The sequence below is a fragment of the Gracilinanus agilis genome, chromosome 4, assembly GCF_016433145.1.
Source record: "Gracilinanus agilis isolate LMUSP501 chromosome 4, AgileGrace, whole genome shotgun sequence".
NCBI lineage: Eukaryota > Metazoa > Chordata > Mammalia > Didelphimorphia > Didelphidae > Gracilinanus > Gracilinanus agilis.
In genome coordinates, this window is record NC_058133.1 from 167983717 (window position 1) to 167997858 (window position 14142).

General features: G+C 45.1%; 1 protein-coding gene across 1 annotated transcript; it reads left to right on the forward strand.

The window, feature by feature from the left end:
• Window positions 1-13: 13 nt before the first annotated feature.
• Window positions 14-5450, forward strand: LOC123245170 (ephrin-A1-like). The gene is made up of 2 exons (XM_044673931.1): window positions 14-174; window positions 4739-5450. Exons 1-2 carry the CDS (start codon window positions 83-85, stop codon window positions 5148-5150), a joined length of 504 nt encoding a protein of 167 aa, XP_044529866.1. The 5' UTR covers window positions 14-82; the 3' UTR covers window positions 5151-5450.
• Window positions 5451-14142: the final 8692 nt, after the last annotated feature.

Sequence of the window (14142 nt, forward strand, 5' to 3'; positions counted from 1 at the left end):
CCCCTCACTGAGTCCCTCTATAACCCAGTTCGACTTGGCCCAGTCTGGCACAACCCGGCCCTGCCCGGCCAGGCGCCACGTTATGGAGTTACTGTGGGTTCCCCTCTTGGGCTTATGTTGCAGTTTGGCCTCCGCTGACCGACACACCGTCTTCTGGAACAGCTCAAACCCCAAGTAAGCTTCCCCAGCCTTTCCCAAGCCCTGGTACTTGGGCACCTTAACTGGCATCGCCCAGGCAGATGCAACTGCAGGGAGGCCACAATTGCCCTCGCCCTATCTGGGAGTTTTGTTAGAGGGAGGTGAGAGAGGCATCATTTTGGGAACTTTTCCCCCTTCTCTTACACTCCCTCAGGGAGCATCCCACCCCACCTCATCTCCCAAGGCCGGCTTTTCCTTAGCCTTCGAGGGCCCCCAAGACTTTCTAAAACCGAGTGTCCTAGATACCCCCCTCCCCCCAGCCTCCTTCGGAATGGTAACCCTCATGCCCAGTCCTTCCTCTGTGCCTGGAGAGTACTTTTGTACCCCCTACCCGAATCCTCCCAGAGTCCTTTCTTGCTGGTAATTTAGATGCTTTCTCCCAATCTCGGCACAAATCAGTTTGTTGTCTAGAGAAAAGTGTTCTGTGCTCAGTGTGGGCTGGGACTGTGGCCAAAATGGGGCATATGCCATCTCCTGGGCCCTGAAACAGGGGCTGAGTGGTACACACTGGACTCAGGGAGGCCAAAGGTTGGCGGGTGTTTGTTTTGCAGAATTAGAATCAGAGAGAACACCTGAGCTTGCAGAAGGGAACAGATGAGGTAGGGAAGGAACAGACACAGGCACTGATATCAGGAAAGAGTTAAAGAGGTTGGGAAAGAGTTAATTCTTCTCTGGACTGGTTTAAAGCTAGGAGACAAATGGTACTGGGAGAGACTGGAAACCTTGTGTCGGCTTCTTTGTTTCTGTCTGGGAGCCCTGAGAAATGTGGGGACTGTTTTGGGGGGAATGCTGGAAAGGTGGAGGGCAGGAAACCGGGAAGTGGTCCTAGGCTAGGGCCTCACCATTTTTCCCCTGGGCAAGTCCTAGGATCTGGCCAGGCCTTCAAGTTCTTGCAGTACTACATAGCCTATTTCCTCCAATTCTGTACCGTGGGGCTAGTGGGGGAGGGAGGAAGGCCTCAGCCTGTTGTCATTCCCGAAGGACAATGCCCTCTTGCCCGGGGCCACTTGCTGAGCCTGCCCTTTCCCCTCTTCTTTTCCCAGGACTTACTCTCCTGACCTGATCTTGCCACAGTGGGAGAGGACAAAATTCTTGTTTATGCCCAGTGCCAGGTGCTGGGGGGTTGGGAGAGCAGGAAACCATTAGCTGGGAGGTGGAGGGAGCCCTGGCCTTTTCCGTTCCCAAGTTCCCAGGTTTCCTCTCTTTCAGGAAGGTGTCTCTTCCTTGCCAACCTCCCCTCCTTTCTCCTCCCCCACTTCCCAGAAGGAGAGTAATAGTGAAATCACAGACTTTCCCAATCCAGGGAAGAGTGAGTGAGGGGTGCCCCATTCAAGCCAAGTCTCTGCTTCTGTCCATTTTCCCACAAAGATCCAATCTATTTAACCAGACTTTAGATCAGAAAGTAGGCTCAGAGGAGGGGGGGGGAGAGGGTAGGCTGCCATTGAGGTTGGGCCCAGCTTAGGGCAAAGATGAGATATTAATGAGAGATGGACAATCAAGAAGTTTATGTTGGTGATTCGTGGAGGTGGGCACCCATTCCCAAACCTACTGGCCAGAGCAGCTTAGGAAGGAGGCAAAGCCTCCATCTGAAGTGGACACACACTTCTCTGGCTTTGTGCAGGGAAACTGAGGTTCTGCTGGGCACATGCTCTCACAGGCTTGTCCCTTTGCTTGGGGGTGCCCAAGGATGGACAGGCAATTTGATTACTCAGGGGGTTCTTCAGCAGAAAAGAACAGCCACCTTGGCACATCTTACAGGCTCTGGGGGGCGCTGGGGCTGGGGCTAGTGGTGGAGGCAGTGAGGGAGTGAGTCAGTGCTTGTCATGGGGAGAGGGAGAGAGACGCCAGCCCCAGAGCTGAAATACCTGTTCTGAAATGGCTTCTATGTTTATCTCTCCAGAGAGGAATTTTAAAAGCCTCTCTCTCTTTCTTCCCTGAGGTGGGGGAAGGGCCTGGGAATGCCCAGTCTGGATGCAGGCATGGCCCTGCTGGACAAGATCATGCCTGGTCCTGGTTGTTGTTGGGTGGTGCTGGGCACCAGTGCTCCGTGTGACAGGCATCTGGTGCCCACTTAAATCTCTTTGACATGCCCTGGCCCAATCCCCCTGATGCCCCCCAGGCATTAATTTTGTTCAAGTTGGCAAGCAGGGCTGCTGCCCCTTCTCCAATTCTGGTGGTGGCTGAGAACATTCTGGAAAGCTGACCAGTTTGAGATGGCCAACTCTTCCCACTGGGACCCCACCTGGCCTGGAGCCAGGTGTCTGGGTCTGTGGGAGGAGGGGCAAGTGGGCAGTCAGGCTGGAGCCTGTAAAGCCTGGGGGCAAACATGGTGAAGGGGAGAGGGGAAGATGGGGGGAAGGGGAGAGGCCCGGTCCTCCTTGGAAGTGGAGGGGAGAATGTTGCTGATCAGAGAACACCAGCATGTTTGTGATTTACCTCTGGGAGCTAAAAGTATGGATTTCAGGGACTGGGGAATAGGGGATTAGGAGGAAGTGGAGAATTGTGGGTGGGCTGGATTGGTTGGAAGAGATTTTGGAAAAGAGCAAGAGAAGAGAAAGAGAGGAGAGGTGTGGGAATGAGATGGCATAGACTTAAATGACTGAAGAGCCTTTGAGATAACTGGGTCAGTTAGTGATGGTGATTTGGGTAAAATAGTGAAGACTGAAAAGGCTGAGGAAGACATCTCAGCCAGAGTTGGGAGGACATGGATCAAATAGACATTTGTGGGGATTAGAATCCAGCAGAAGATGGGGCTGCAATCACACTAGAGCTAAGGGAGGCTCAGGGACCAGTTGGAAGAGACTCAACTTGAAGTAGATATGCCATAATATCATAATATCATAGGATCCTGCCTAAGCTCTCTCTCTGTCTCTCTCTGTTGTTCTTTCTCTGAATCTCTGTCCCCCCCTCTTGTTCTTTCTCTCACTCTTTGAATTTCTGTCGCTCGCTCTCTCTCTCTCTCTCTCTCTCTCTCTCTCTCTCTCTCTCTCTCTCATTCTTTCTCTCTCTTTCTCATTCTTTCTCTCTCTTTCTCATTCTTTCTCTCACTTTCTCATTCTTTCTCTCACTTTCTCAATCTCTGTCCCTCTTTCTCTCTTGTTCTTTCTCTCTCATTCTCACTCTCTGTCCTCTCTTTCTCTTGCTGTCTCTCTCCCTCCCTCCCTCTCCTCTCCTCCTTTCTCTTCCTCATATCTATATCCATCTGGAGAACAGAAGAATAGGGTCTAGAATGAGAGTAATGATACACATTACTCTCTCAGTAGTTTGGGGATGTAAATGTTAGTGTAGATTTGGGGGAAGATTAGAAAGCTGAGGGGGAGAGAAAAGGGAGAAAGCAGAAATGACATTTTTAATCTTGAACTTTTTGGTGTCATGATCTCCTTTGGCAATCATGTAAAGCCTATGAATGACTTCTCATAATAGTATTTTCAAAAGCATAAAATAGAACATATGACAAGGTAAAGGAAGCCAGTTGTACTTATAAAAGTACATGGACCCTGAGTTAAGAATCAAGAGCAGCTATAGAGACAACTAGGTGGCTGGGTGGCCAGGCTTGGAGAAGGGAGGTCCTAGGTTCAAATGTGGTCTCAAATATAGCCTAGCTGTATGGCCCTGGGCAAGTCACTTGACTCCAATTGCCTAGCCCTTTCTGCCTTGAAATTGATACTTAATATCAATTCTAGGGTGGGGAGGAAGAATCGAGGCAACTGGGTTGCATAATGGGTAGAGCTCAGACACTTACTAGATGTGTGACCCTGGGCATGTCACTTCACCCTGTTTGCCTCACTTTCTTCATCTGTCAAGTGAAAGAAATTGCAAATCCATCTAGTATCTTTGCCAAGAAAACCTCAAATGGGTTCATGAAGAGTTGGACACAACTGAAAAAATGAAACAACAACAAGGTTAAGAATTGCTTTACTTAGGGGATTTGTAGAGAACTATTGAGGTTGATATTTGAGAAATGAATGGAAAGATGTTTAGGAGATGAAAGTAGCATTTAGTGCTTTTAAGGTGAGATTTAGGGGACAAAAGCAGCATTTAGAGTTTTCCTAAGATTATCAAGGCAGGATATAAAACTCAGGAGGAGGCATTTAACAGAGATGATGGAGCTAAAATTGTATAATAGATGAAATTAAAGCATAATAATAAGGAGGCAGCTGGGTAGCTCAGTGGATTGAGAACCAGGCCTAGAGAGGTCCTCAGACACTTCCCAGCTGTGTGGCCCTGGGCAAGTCACTTGACCCCCATTCCCTAGTCCTTACCACTCTTCTGCCGTGGAGCCAAGATGGAAGGTAAGGGTTAAAAAACAAAACAACAACAACAAAAAACACCATAATAATAAAATAGAAAATTGGAATGCTTTCTTTCTCCCTAGAGGGCTTCAGGCAAAGGTTGTTGGGTGTGTCATAGAAGGACCTCTTTGAAAAGTGGCCATAGATTGGACCACATGGCTACTAAGAGTCCCTTTGAACAGTAAAATTTTGCTGCTGGAGTCAAGCTGACCCTCTAATCCTTTTTTTTCCCCCCAATCTGTGTGCAGGTTTCAGAATGAAGACTACACAGTCCATGTTCGACTGAGTGATTACCTAGACATCATCTGTCCACATTATGAGGATGAGTCTGTGGCCCCAGATGCCATGGAGCGTTATACACTGTATCTGGTGGATCGTGAGGAATACCAGCTGTGCCAGCCACAATCCAAGGAACAAGTGCGATGGCAGTGCAACCAGCCCAATGCACGGCATGGTCCTGAGAAGCTATCTGAGAAGTTCCAACGCTTCACCCCCTTTACCTTGGGAAAGGAGTTCAAAGAGGGACATAGCTACTACTATATTTGTAAGTCAGTGGACAGATTGGGCATGGGGTGGGCACAGTGTGGAAAGGCAATGAACATGAGGCAGAAGAAGAGCGCTAGGCAGGAAGGGCTTGGTAGGAACACAGGAGTACTCTGACCAGAGAGGGAATGGAATGGGCAATCAGATCCCACATCTAGATCCACTTACTGGGGCTCAGTTTTGACAAGGGTTGCTCAGACTCTACTCTTCAGGGATTCCCTAAACCAAACACTTGTACAAGAGGAACTTCTTAGCCCGCCCACCTTAGGCTACAGTGAATCAAAGGAATGTTTTATGAGGAGGGTGTCAGGTACACATAAAACAGGAAAACAAAAATAGTATCACTAACATAACAAAACAAGATAAGATATTCAAATCTTGGGTGGAACTATGACACATATATTAACATGGTTTAAGAGATCCTTTTCTTGGACTCCATATTTCTTTTTTTTTTTTTCAAATGAAATTTATTGTTTTTCTTTTTTTAATATATATTTTTAAAATTTAGAATATTTTTCCATGATTATATGATTCATGTTCTTTCCATCTCCCCCACCCCCCCAGTAGGTGACACACAATTCTACTAGGTTTTACATGTATCATTAATCAAGATCTATTTCCATATTATTGATAGTTGCACTAAAGTGATTGTTTAGCATCTACATCCCCAATCATGTCTGAATCTACCCATGTGACCAAGCAGTAGTTTTTCTTCTGTGTTTCTACTCACACAGTTCTTTCTCCGGGTGTGGATACCATTCTTTCTCACAAGTCCCTCATATTTGTCCTGGGTCATTGCATTGCTGCTAGGAGAAAAGTCCATTACATTCGATTGTACCACAGTATATCAGAGTCTGTGTACAACTTTCTTCTGCTTCTGCTCCTTTCACTCTGCATCAGTTCCAGGAAGAACTCTTGATAAAGAGTTAAAAATAAAGAGTTAAGATAAAGCATTCCCCAATTGATAAATGGGCAAGGGACATGAATAGACAATTTTCAGATAAAGAAATCAAAACTATCAACAAACACAAGAGAAAGTGTTCTAAATCTCTCATAATTAGGGAAATGCAAATCAAAAGAACTCTGAGGTATCACCTCACACCTAGCAGATTGGCTAAAATGAAAGAAGGGGAGAGTAATGAATGTTGGAGGGGATGTGGCAAAATTGGTACACTAATGCATTGCTGGTGGAGTTGTGAATTGATCCAACCATTCTGGATGGCAATTTGGAACTATGCCCAAAGGGCTTTAAAAGACTGCCTGCCCTTCGATCCAGCCATGCCATTGCTGGGTTTGTACCCCAAAGAGATCATAGGGAAAAAGACTTATACCAAAATATTTATAGCCATGCTCTTTGTGGTGGCAAAAAAACTGGAAAACGAGGGTATGTCCTTCAATTGGGGAATGGCTGAACAAATTGTGGTATCTATTGGTGGTGGAATACTATTGTGCTAAAAGGAATAAAGAACTGGAGGAATTCCATGTGAATTTTTTTTAAGTTTATTTATTTGTTTGTTTGTTTTTGAATATTTTTCCAAGGTTACATGATTCATGTTCTTTCCCTCCACTTCTCCCAGCCCACTCCCATAGCCAACGAGTAACTCCACTGGGTTTTACATGTGTTATTGATCAAGACCTATTTCCATATTATTAATATTTTCACTAGGTTGTTCGTTTAGGGACTCTATATTTATTTCTCCTGACCTCAGACAGATAGATCAGGAGATGACACTTGTTTCAGTGACCCTTGACCTTAAAGATTTACAACAAATTATGTTTTTATGTCCCTATTTATGCCCAAACTCACAAAGCCTCTGCATGCCCAAGGACATCTCTCTTGGATTCTAAACATTCTCTTTTTAAAAAAGTCTAATTCCTTAATTCTTTTTAACCTCTACTTTCTGTCCTAGCTACAAGATTAAGACAGAAGGACAGTCAAAGGCTAGGCAATTTGGGTTATATGACTTGCCCAAGGTCACACTGCTAGGAAGTATCTGAAGTCACATTTGAATCCAGGACCTGCAGTCTCTGAGACTAGCTCTCTGTCCACTGAGCCAGGTAGCTGACTCCACAGTACACAGTCTTGTCTGAACACAGTTGTTTCCATGTTGTCATTCCTATTCAAACTCCTTGAGGGCAGAAACTGGATTTTTGCCTATCTTTTGCTGGCCAGAGCAGGAGCACCTGGCACATAATTAGTTTTAATAAATAACAATAGCTAGCATTTACACAGCACTTTAAGGTTTGCAAAACACTTTACAATTATTATCTCAGGATCAAAGGAGATTAAAAATTATAAAGGGCTTAGTTCGTTGTTTGGCACATAGTAAGCCCTATAGAAATGTTAATTGTTATTATTAGCTCGTTTGATCTTCACAACAACCTTGGGAGATGGGCGCTGTTATTATCCTCTTTCTACTAAGAGGAATCTGAGGAAGACAGAGGTCAAATGACTGGCTCAGGGTCATCCAGGTAGCAGCTTCTTCGGGGTACGTACCCAGCTCTCGATCCAGAGCACCACCTTGCTGCATATAAATACAGGTTAAGTGAATGAATATGATAAAATATCGCATTTACACTCCATCTAATCTAATAGAACTAATAATCACTTAAACTTTCCCGAATGCCCCCGGGAGAATCAGACTCAGAAAATCACGGGTCCTGCGGAGACCATTCCCTCAAGGACTCTCCTTCGGGGCTCCCCGGAGACGGGAAGTAGTCAGGGGGGCCTCATCCTTCAGATCAATACCCTAATCCCTTCCAGACTGGAGGAAAGGGGGCCACACCTTTAAATGGGTCACAGCCCTAATTCCTTCAGGAGATGGGAGAAAGGCAAGATCTTAATTGAATTTGAGGTGTTTCCAGTTGCCTCTGGGATGATGGCCCTGAATTCTTTTTCCTGTGGACCTTTGCTTTTGTTCTTCAGAGAAAGGGGAGGGGGGCGTCTTTAGGTCTAAAAAAAAATATTTAATTTTTTTTTTAAAGCCCTTACCTCCAGTCTTAGATTTCCATACCAAATATCCCTTCCTAGGCAGGAAAGCAATGAAGGCTAAACAATTTGGATTAAGAGGTTTGACCAAGGGTCTCCCAGCTAGGAAGTCTGTGGTCACATTTGAACCCAGAACCTCCGGCCTCTAGCCACCTTGCAGCCCCATCTTCATATCAGTTCTAAGCCAAAAAGAGCCTCTAGGGCTAGACTAGGACCTGTCTAAGGCCACATTGGAATTCAGGACCTCCTGTCTCTAGGCCTGGCTCTCTCTCCCCTGTGTGTGGGATACACTGACCCACCTTGCTGCCCCCAGAGTCACGGAATGAAGAATTTCTCTCCATATAGGACGCTGCCTTCTTCCACTTCAGTTCCTTCATGAGCCTTTTTTTTTTTTTTATCGCATGCGTGATTCTGTGTCTTCCATCACGGCATGAGCAATATGGAAATATGGATTGCATGAAAGCACTGATGTAACCTACGTCAGACTCTTTTCCACCCGGGGAGAGGGGAGGTGAAGAGGGAGGGAGAAAATCTGAACCCGAAAATGTCAGAAAACAATTGGCAAAAATTGTTTCTACGATAACTGAAGAAATAAATACAGGCTGTATTAGGGAGGGAGGGGAGGGGAAGACAGCCCTTGAGAACAGATTGAAGGGTTTTTTTCCCCTTTTCTTTGCATGCCGTACCTGGCACGGTACCTGGCGCATGGTAAGTCTTTAAAAAAAATGCTTCTTGACTCGAATATATTTTCCCTTGTAAACCATGCCTCGTAACAGAATATAAAAAGGGGAGAAAAGAGCAATTCAGTAAAACAACCAATAAATCCCCTGTATCTGACAACATAGGGCAGCGAAGTGGAAAGAGTGCCAGGCCTGGAGTCAGGAAGTCTCATCTTGAGTTCAAAGCCGGCCTTAGACACTTACTACCCTGATGACCCTGGGCAAGTCACTTACCCCTGTTTGCCTCCGTTTCCTCCTCTGTAAAATGAGCTGGAGAAAGAAAAGGCAAACCACTCTAGTTTCTCGGCCAAGAAAATCTCAAATGCGGTCATGAAGAGTCAGTTATCCCGTATCCCTATCCTATAGGAAAGGAGAGCACGTGTTTAATTCGAATATCAGCACCTGAAAATTAGAGGGGAAATTGGTTCAAGGAGACTCGAGGGAGTTTTCGTTTCCTGATTTGTAAAATGGAATCTCTGACCTCTAAAGTCCTTCCCAGCACTCACATCTACAATTCTGTAGTCCTATAATTCGGTGATGTATTTTGCAAAACTATAGTGGGAAAGTGATTGCTGGTGATGGGATTATTTTAACAACTGAGAAGAGACTTCTGCGGAGCCGAGACCAAAATAACGCTGGAAAAGAGGGGGCCCGGCTATTTATCTTGGCAAGGTCTTTGTTTGGAGAGATGGTGCCCTTTCCAAACAAACAGTTAGCTCAACTTGTTAGACAGAATTATTGCTTCAAACTGGCCTGCTCCTTTAGCTCTTTTGCAAATTTAGGAGAGATTACTCCTAGAAGACTGGTGAGCGGAGGGTTACTCCGATAATTGACTTTGGGTCCCAACCAAAGAAGCAGGAATTAAGAAAGAAAAGTGTGCCTGGGGGCCAGATGGGGGAAAGGGAGGGAGGGCTGAATACTGCATTAGAAGGGAACCCAGATGTCCCCTTTCTACTATTTACTAACTGTATGACCTTGGGCAGGTCATTAACAACCCAAATTTCCTCATGCAGAAAAAGGGGAATAACAATACTTTCCTTGCCTGAAGATAGGGGGTCGGACCTGGTGGTCTTCAGGTCATAGCAATTATAATGTTGTTGTTGTTCAGTCTTTTTAGTCTGGTTCGACTCTGCCAGATCTCATTTGGGGTTTTCTTGGCAGAGATACTCCAGTAGTTTGTCTTTTCCTTCTCCAGCTCATTTTACAGATGAGAGAACTGAGGCAAACTGGGTAAAGTGACTTGCCCAGGATCACAGTGCTAGTCAGAGCTTAAGTCCAGATTTGAACTTGGGAAGACTTCCTGACTCCGAGCCTGGCACTCTAACCATTGTGCTACCTAGCCGTCCTTAACAATAATAATGATAATAAAAGCTAGCATTTATATAATGCTTTCAGACGTGTTGTCTCTGGAAGAAGCCATAATTGTTATTATTAGCATCTAGAGAGATTGTGTCCTTTTTATTTGTATCCCCGATTTCTACTTGGCACTTGGCTGGAGAAGATATTTGCCCTTCTTGAAAAAAGGGGTTGTGGAAGGGAAAAGGGTGATTTGAAATGTTTATCCATTTTCCCCTCATAAAATATTGTGTGTGAATAAAGCAAATGGGACAAATGAACTTAAAAAAGTGGAATGCCTTAAGTTTTGAGTAAAATATTTATATTTTGACTTTATCATTTGGATTTCTATGGAAAGATTTTTGCATATGCCTTTAAAAAAACACCTCACTAATAAAAATTATGCTAAAAAAAACAACACAGTAAAAAAAAAGATGCTTAATAAATGCCTGTTGGCTTGTTGATTGATTAATCACCAAGACCAGTTCCCTCAGTTTTGCAGATTAGGAAACTAGTTGTAAAGAGGATTGAAGTCAATTTTCTGAAAGCCAATAAAAGATAGTAAAATACTGAGAGAGGATTTGAACCCACAACCTCAGGTGCCCACGTATCTCCCCTCCCCCCCCTTACAATATTCAGCCTCTCCCTTAAGGGTCCTTCTTATCTTCTTTCTATGGATTCTTTTTTTTTTTTTTTTTAACCCTTACCTTCCATCTTGGAGTCAATACTGTGTATGGCCTCCAAGGCAGAAGAGTGGTAAGGGTAGGCAATGGGGGTCAAGTGACTTGCCCAGGGTCACACAGCTGGGAAGTGTCTGAAGTCAGATCTTTCTATGGATTCTAAGGCAGGAAATGACATAAAGGGAGAGACAGCTACCACCTTCCAAAGTGATCTCTCTTTTTTTTTTTTTTTTTTTTTTAAAAACCCTTATCTTCCATCTTGGAGTCAATAGGATGTATTGGCTCCAAGGCAGAAGAGAGGTAAGGGCTAGGCCTTGGGGGTTAAGTGACTTGCCCAGGGTCACACAGCTGGGAAGTGTCTGAGGCCACCAATGTGATCTTGACCCTCAAGCCAGTCACTTAAGCCTCTCCAGGCCTCAGTTTCCTCATTTGTTAAATAAGGGAGCTGGATTCTCTCCAAGGTCTCTTAGCTCTAAATCACCTGATTCTAAGACTCCAGGTCAGCAGCGTTCTTTGCACTACTGTCTCCTCCAGCCTTAATGCCTCTAGAGCCAAGTGCCCACAAATGGAGGCATTTAAATCCTGAGGTTTTTGTTAGTCAAGTTCTGACAATGAGCTGGCCTGGAACCCTGGGATGGTTTTTCAAAGGCAAAATTTAGTTGCAAGCATTGGAGAATTCACATATTCTATTAACTTGGAAATTCTCAAGACAAATGACTACCTGGACCCACCGGCTGAATGGGAAACCTTTGGAGGTCTGGGAAGGGAACTTGCAGAGTTGTGGCCACTGAAGACTGGTTCCCAGTTGGCGTCCTGGGCTTCCTCTGCAAGAATGCTCTGGCTTTCCTGCTCCCTCTCCCTCCTCTGCCCGCCCCGGCCGGCACCTGGGATTGGGTGCAATAAACAAGGACTTTGAACCGTCTCCATGTGGCAGGACTGGGTCCGGAGAGCAGATCCTGGGAAGGGAAGAAAGAGAAGGGCCGGCTGGCTTTCCCTCCTTCCGGGAAGGGGGCACTGCCCTGCGGAGCGGACGGCCAGCGGGGAAATGCCAGCCTCCCGCACGTAAACACACTCCGAAGATAGAGTTCCCAGCAGGCTCCAGCCGTGGAGCGGGAGGAAGCGGCACACCGTAGCCGGCCTTCAGGAATCTGCACAGGGCCTGAAACAAAGCAGGGCTGGATAGGGAGTGTTTCTTTTTCCTTTTTAAAAAACTCTTACTTTCCCTCTTAGAATCGGTACTAAATAGCAAGTCCAAGGCAGCAGAACGTTGAGGGCTGGACAATTGGGGGTAAGCGACTTGCCCAGGGTCAGGAAGCTAGGAAGTGTCTGGGGGCCACATTTGAACCCCTGGCTGTGCTGTCTCCAGATCTGGCTCTATCCACTGAGCCACCTAGCTGCTCTATAATAAACATCTCTTCTTCCTCCTCTTCCTTCTTCTTTTTTTTTTTTTTTTTAATATTTTTAAACCCTTAACTTCTGTGTATTAGTTCCTTGGTGGAAGAGTGGTAAGGGTAAGCAATGGGGGTCAAGTGACTTGCCCAAGGTCACACAGCTGGGAAGTGTCTGAGGTCAGATTTGAACCTAGGACCTCCCGTCTCTAGGCCTGGTTCTCAATCCACTGAGCTACCCAGCTGCCCCTCTCTTCTTTCTTTTAAAAAAGCTTTACCTTGGAGGCAGCTGGGTAGCTCAGTGGATTGAGAGCCAGGTCTAAAGACAGGAGGTCCTAGGTTCAAATGTGACCTCAGACACTTCCCAGCTGTGTGACCCTGGGCAAGTCACTTAACCCCCATTGCCTAGCCCTTACCACTCTTCTGCCTTGTATTGGCTCCAAGAGGGAAGATAAGGGTTTATTAAAAAAAAAAAAAAAAAAAAAAAAAAAAAAGCTTTACCTTCTTTCTTTCTCCATATATAATGTGAGCTCCTTACAAGTAGGTATTATTTAATTTGGTGGATTTGTATCTCCCAAACCCTAGCTCCATAAACAAATGAATATGAAACTTAGAATGAACTAAGGATTGGTTCCAAAGGCAGAAGAAGAGTAAGGTCATACTGTTAGCAAGTGTCTGAGGTCAAATTTGAACCCAGGACCTTCAGCCTCCCAGTCTGGTTCTCCATCCAGAGTTTTAAAAAACGAGCAGCAGCAGCAGCAACAAAACCTTTACCTTCTGTCTTAGAATAGATAATAAATATCGGTTCCAAGACAGAAGAGCAGTAAGGGCAACTGAGGTTAAAGTGACTTGCCCAGGGTCACACAGCTAGGAAGTATCTGAGGCCAGATTTGAATAAATACTTCTTGAATTGACTTGATGAAGACAAGTGGGAGCCTGAACAAAGGGAGAGGGATATTGCCAGGGATTGAGAGAGAAGAATGAGCTAAGGATGAGGTTTTTGAAGGGGGTGACCTCTAAAATATCCCCCTCCTTCCACTCCTTCCTCTCTTCCCCTGGCACCATCCCAATGTTCTTTTTATTGGCTAAGGTCATTGTGAATATTGGTAAGAATGGCAGAAAGGATTAAAAGCTTGTAAACACCGGACTGAAAAACACGAAGGGAATGCTTCATATTCATTCGTTCATTCAAACATTTACCAAGCCCCTCTATGCCAGGCATTGACTTAGGTTTTGGGAGATACAAATCCACCAAAGTAAGTAAGGAGCTCACATTATATTGGAGAAAAATAGCACAAACAAACACAAAAATTTGAGTGTAAAATATATATAATGTAGTTACAAAGCAATGCTTGGAAGCAGGGTATCAGCAATTGGTGGTGGTGGTGGGGGGTGTCAGGGTAGATTTTTTTAACCCCCTACCTTCTCTCTTAGTATCGATTTTAAGAAGAGCAGAATCTTATAATTTTGGGAAATTATCTTTAAATTTGTTATTACATTTATTTGGGAAAATAAAGTATTTAAAAAGTCAGAAGAGCAGGAAGGGCTGTGGAATTTGGGGTTCAATGACTTACCCAGGATCATACAGCTAAGTATCAGAAGCCATATTTGAACCCAGGGCCTCCTGACTCCAGGCCTGGCATTCTAGCCTTCTGAACTACCTACCTGCCCCTTAAGGTAGACTTCTGAAAGGAGCGGCACCTGAATTGAGCCTTGAAGGAAATGGGGGAGGCCATGAGGTAGAGTCCTGAATGGAGTCCATTCCAGTTGCTAGAGATAGACTGTGATAGGAAGGGTATAGGGAACAACAGTAAAGGAAGCTAGTTTCACTGGAACATTGCTGTTGTTCAGTTCAGACACAAAACAGACTCTTTGTGTCCCCATTTGGGGTTTTCTTGACAAAGATACTGGAGTGGCTTGCCATTTCCTTTTCTAGCTCATTTTATAGATAAAGAAACTGAGGCAAACAGGGTTAAGTGACTTGCCCAGGGTCACACA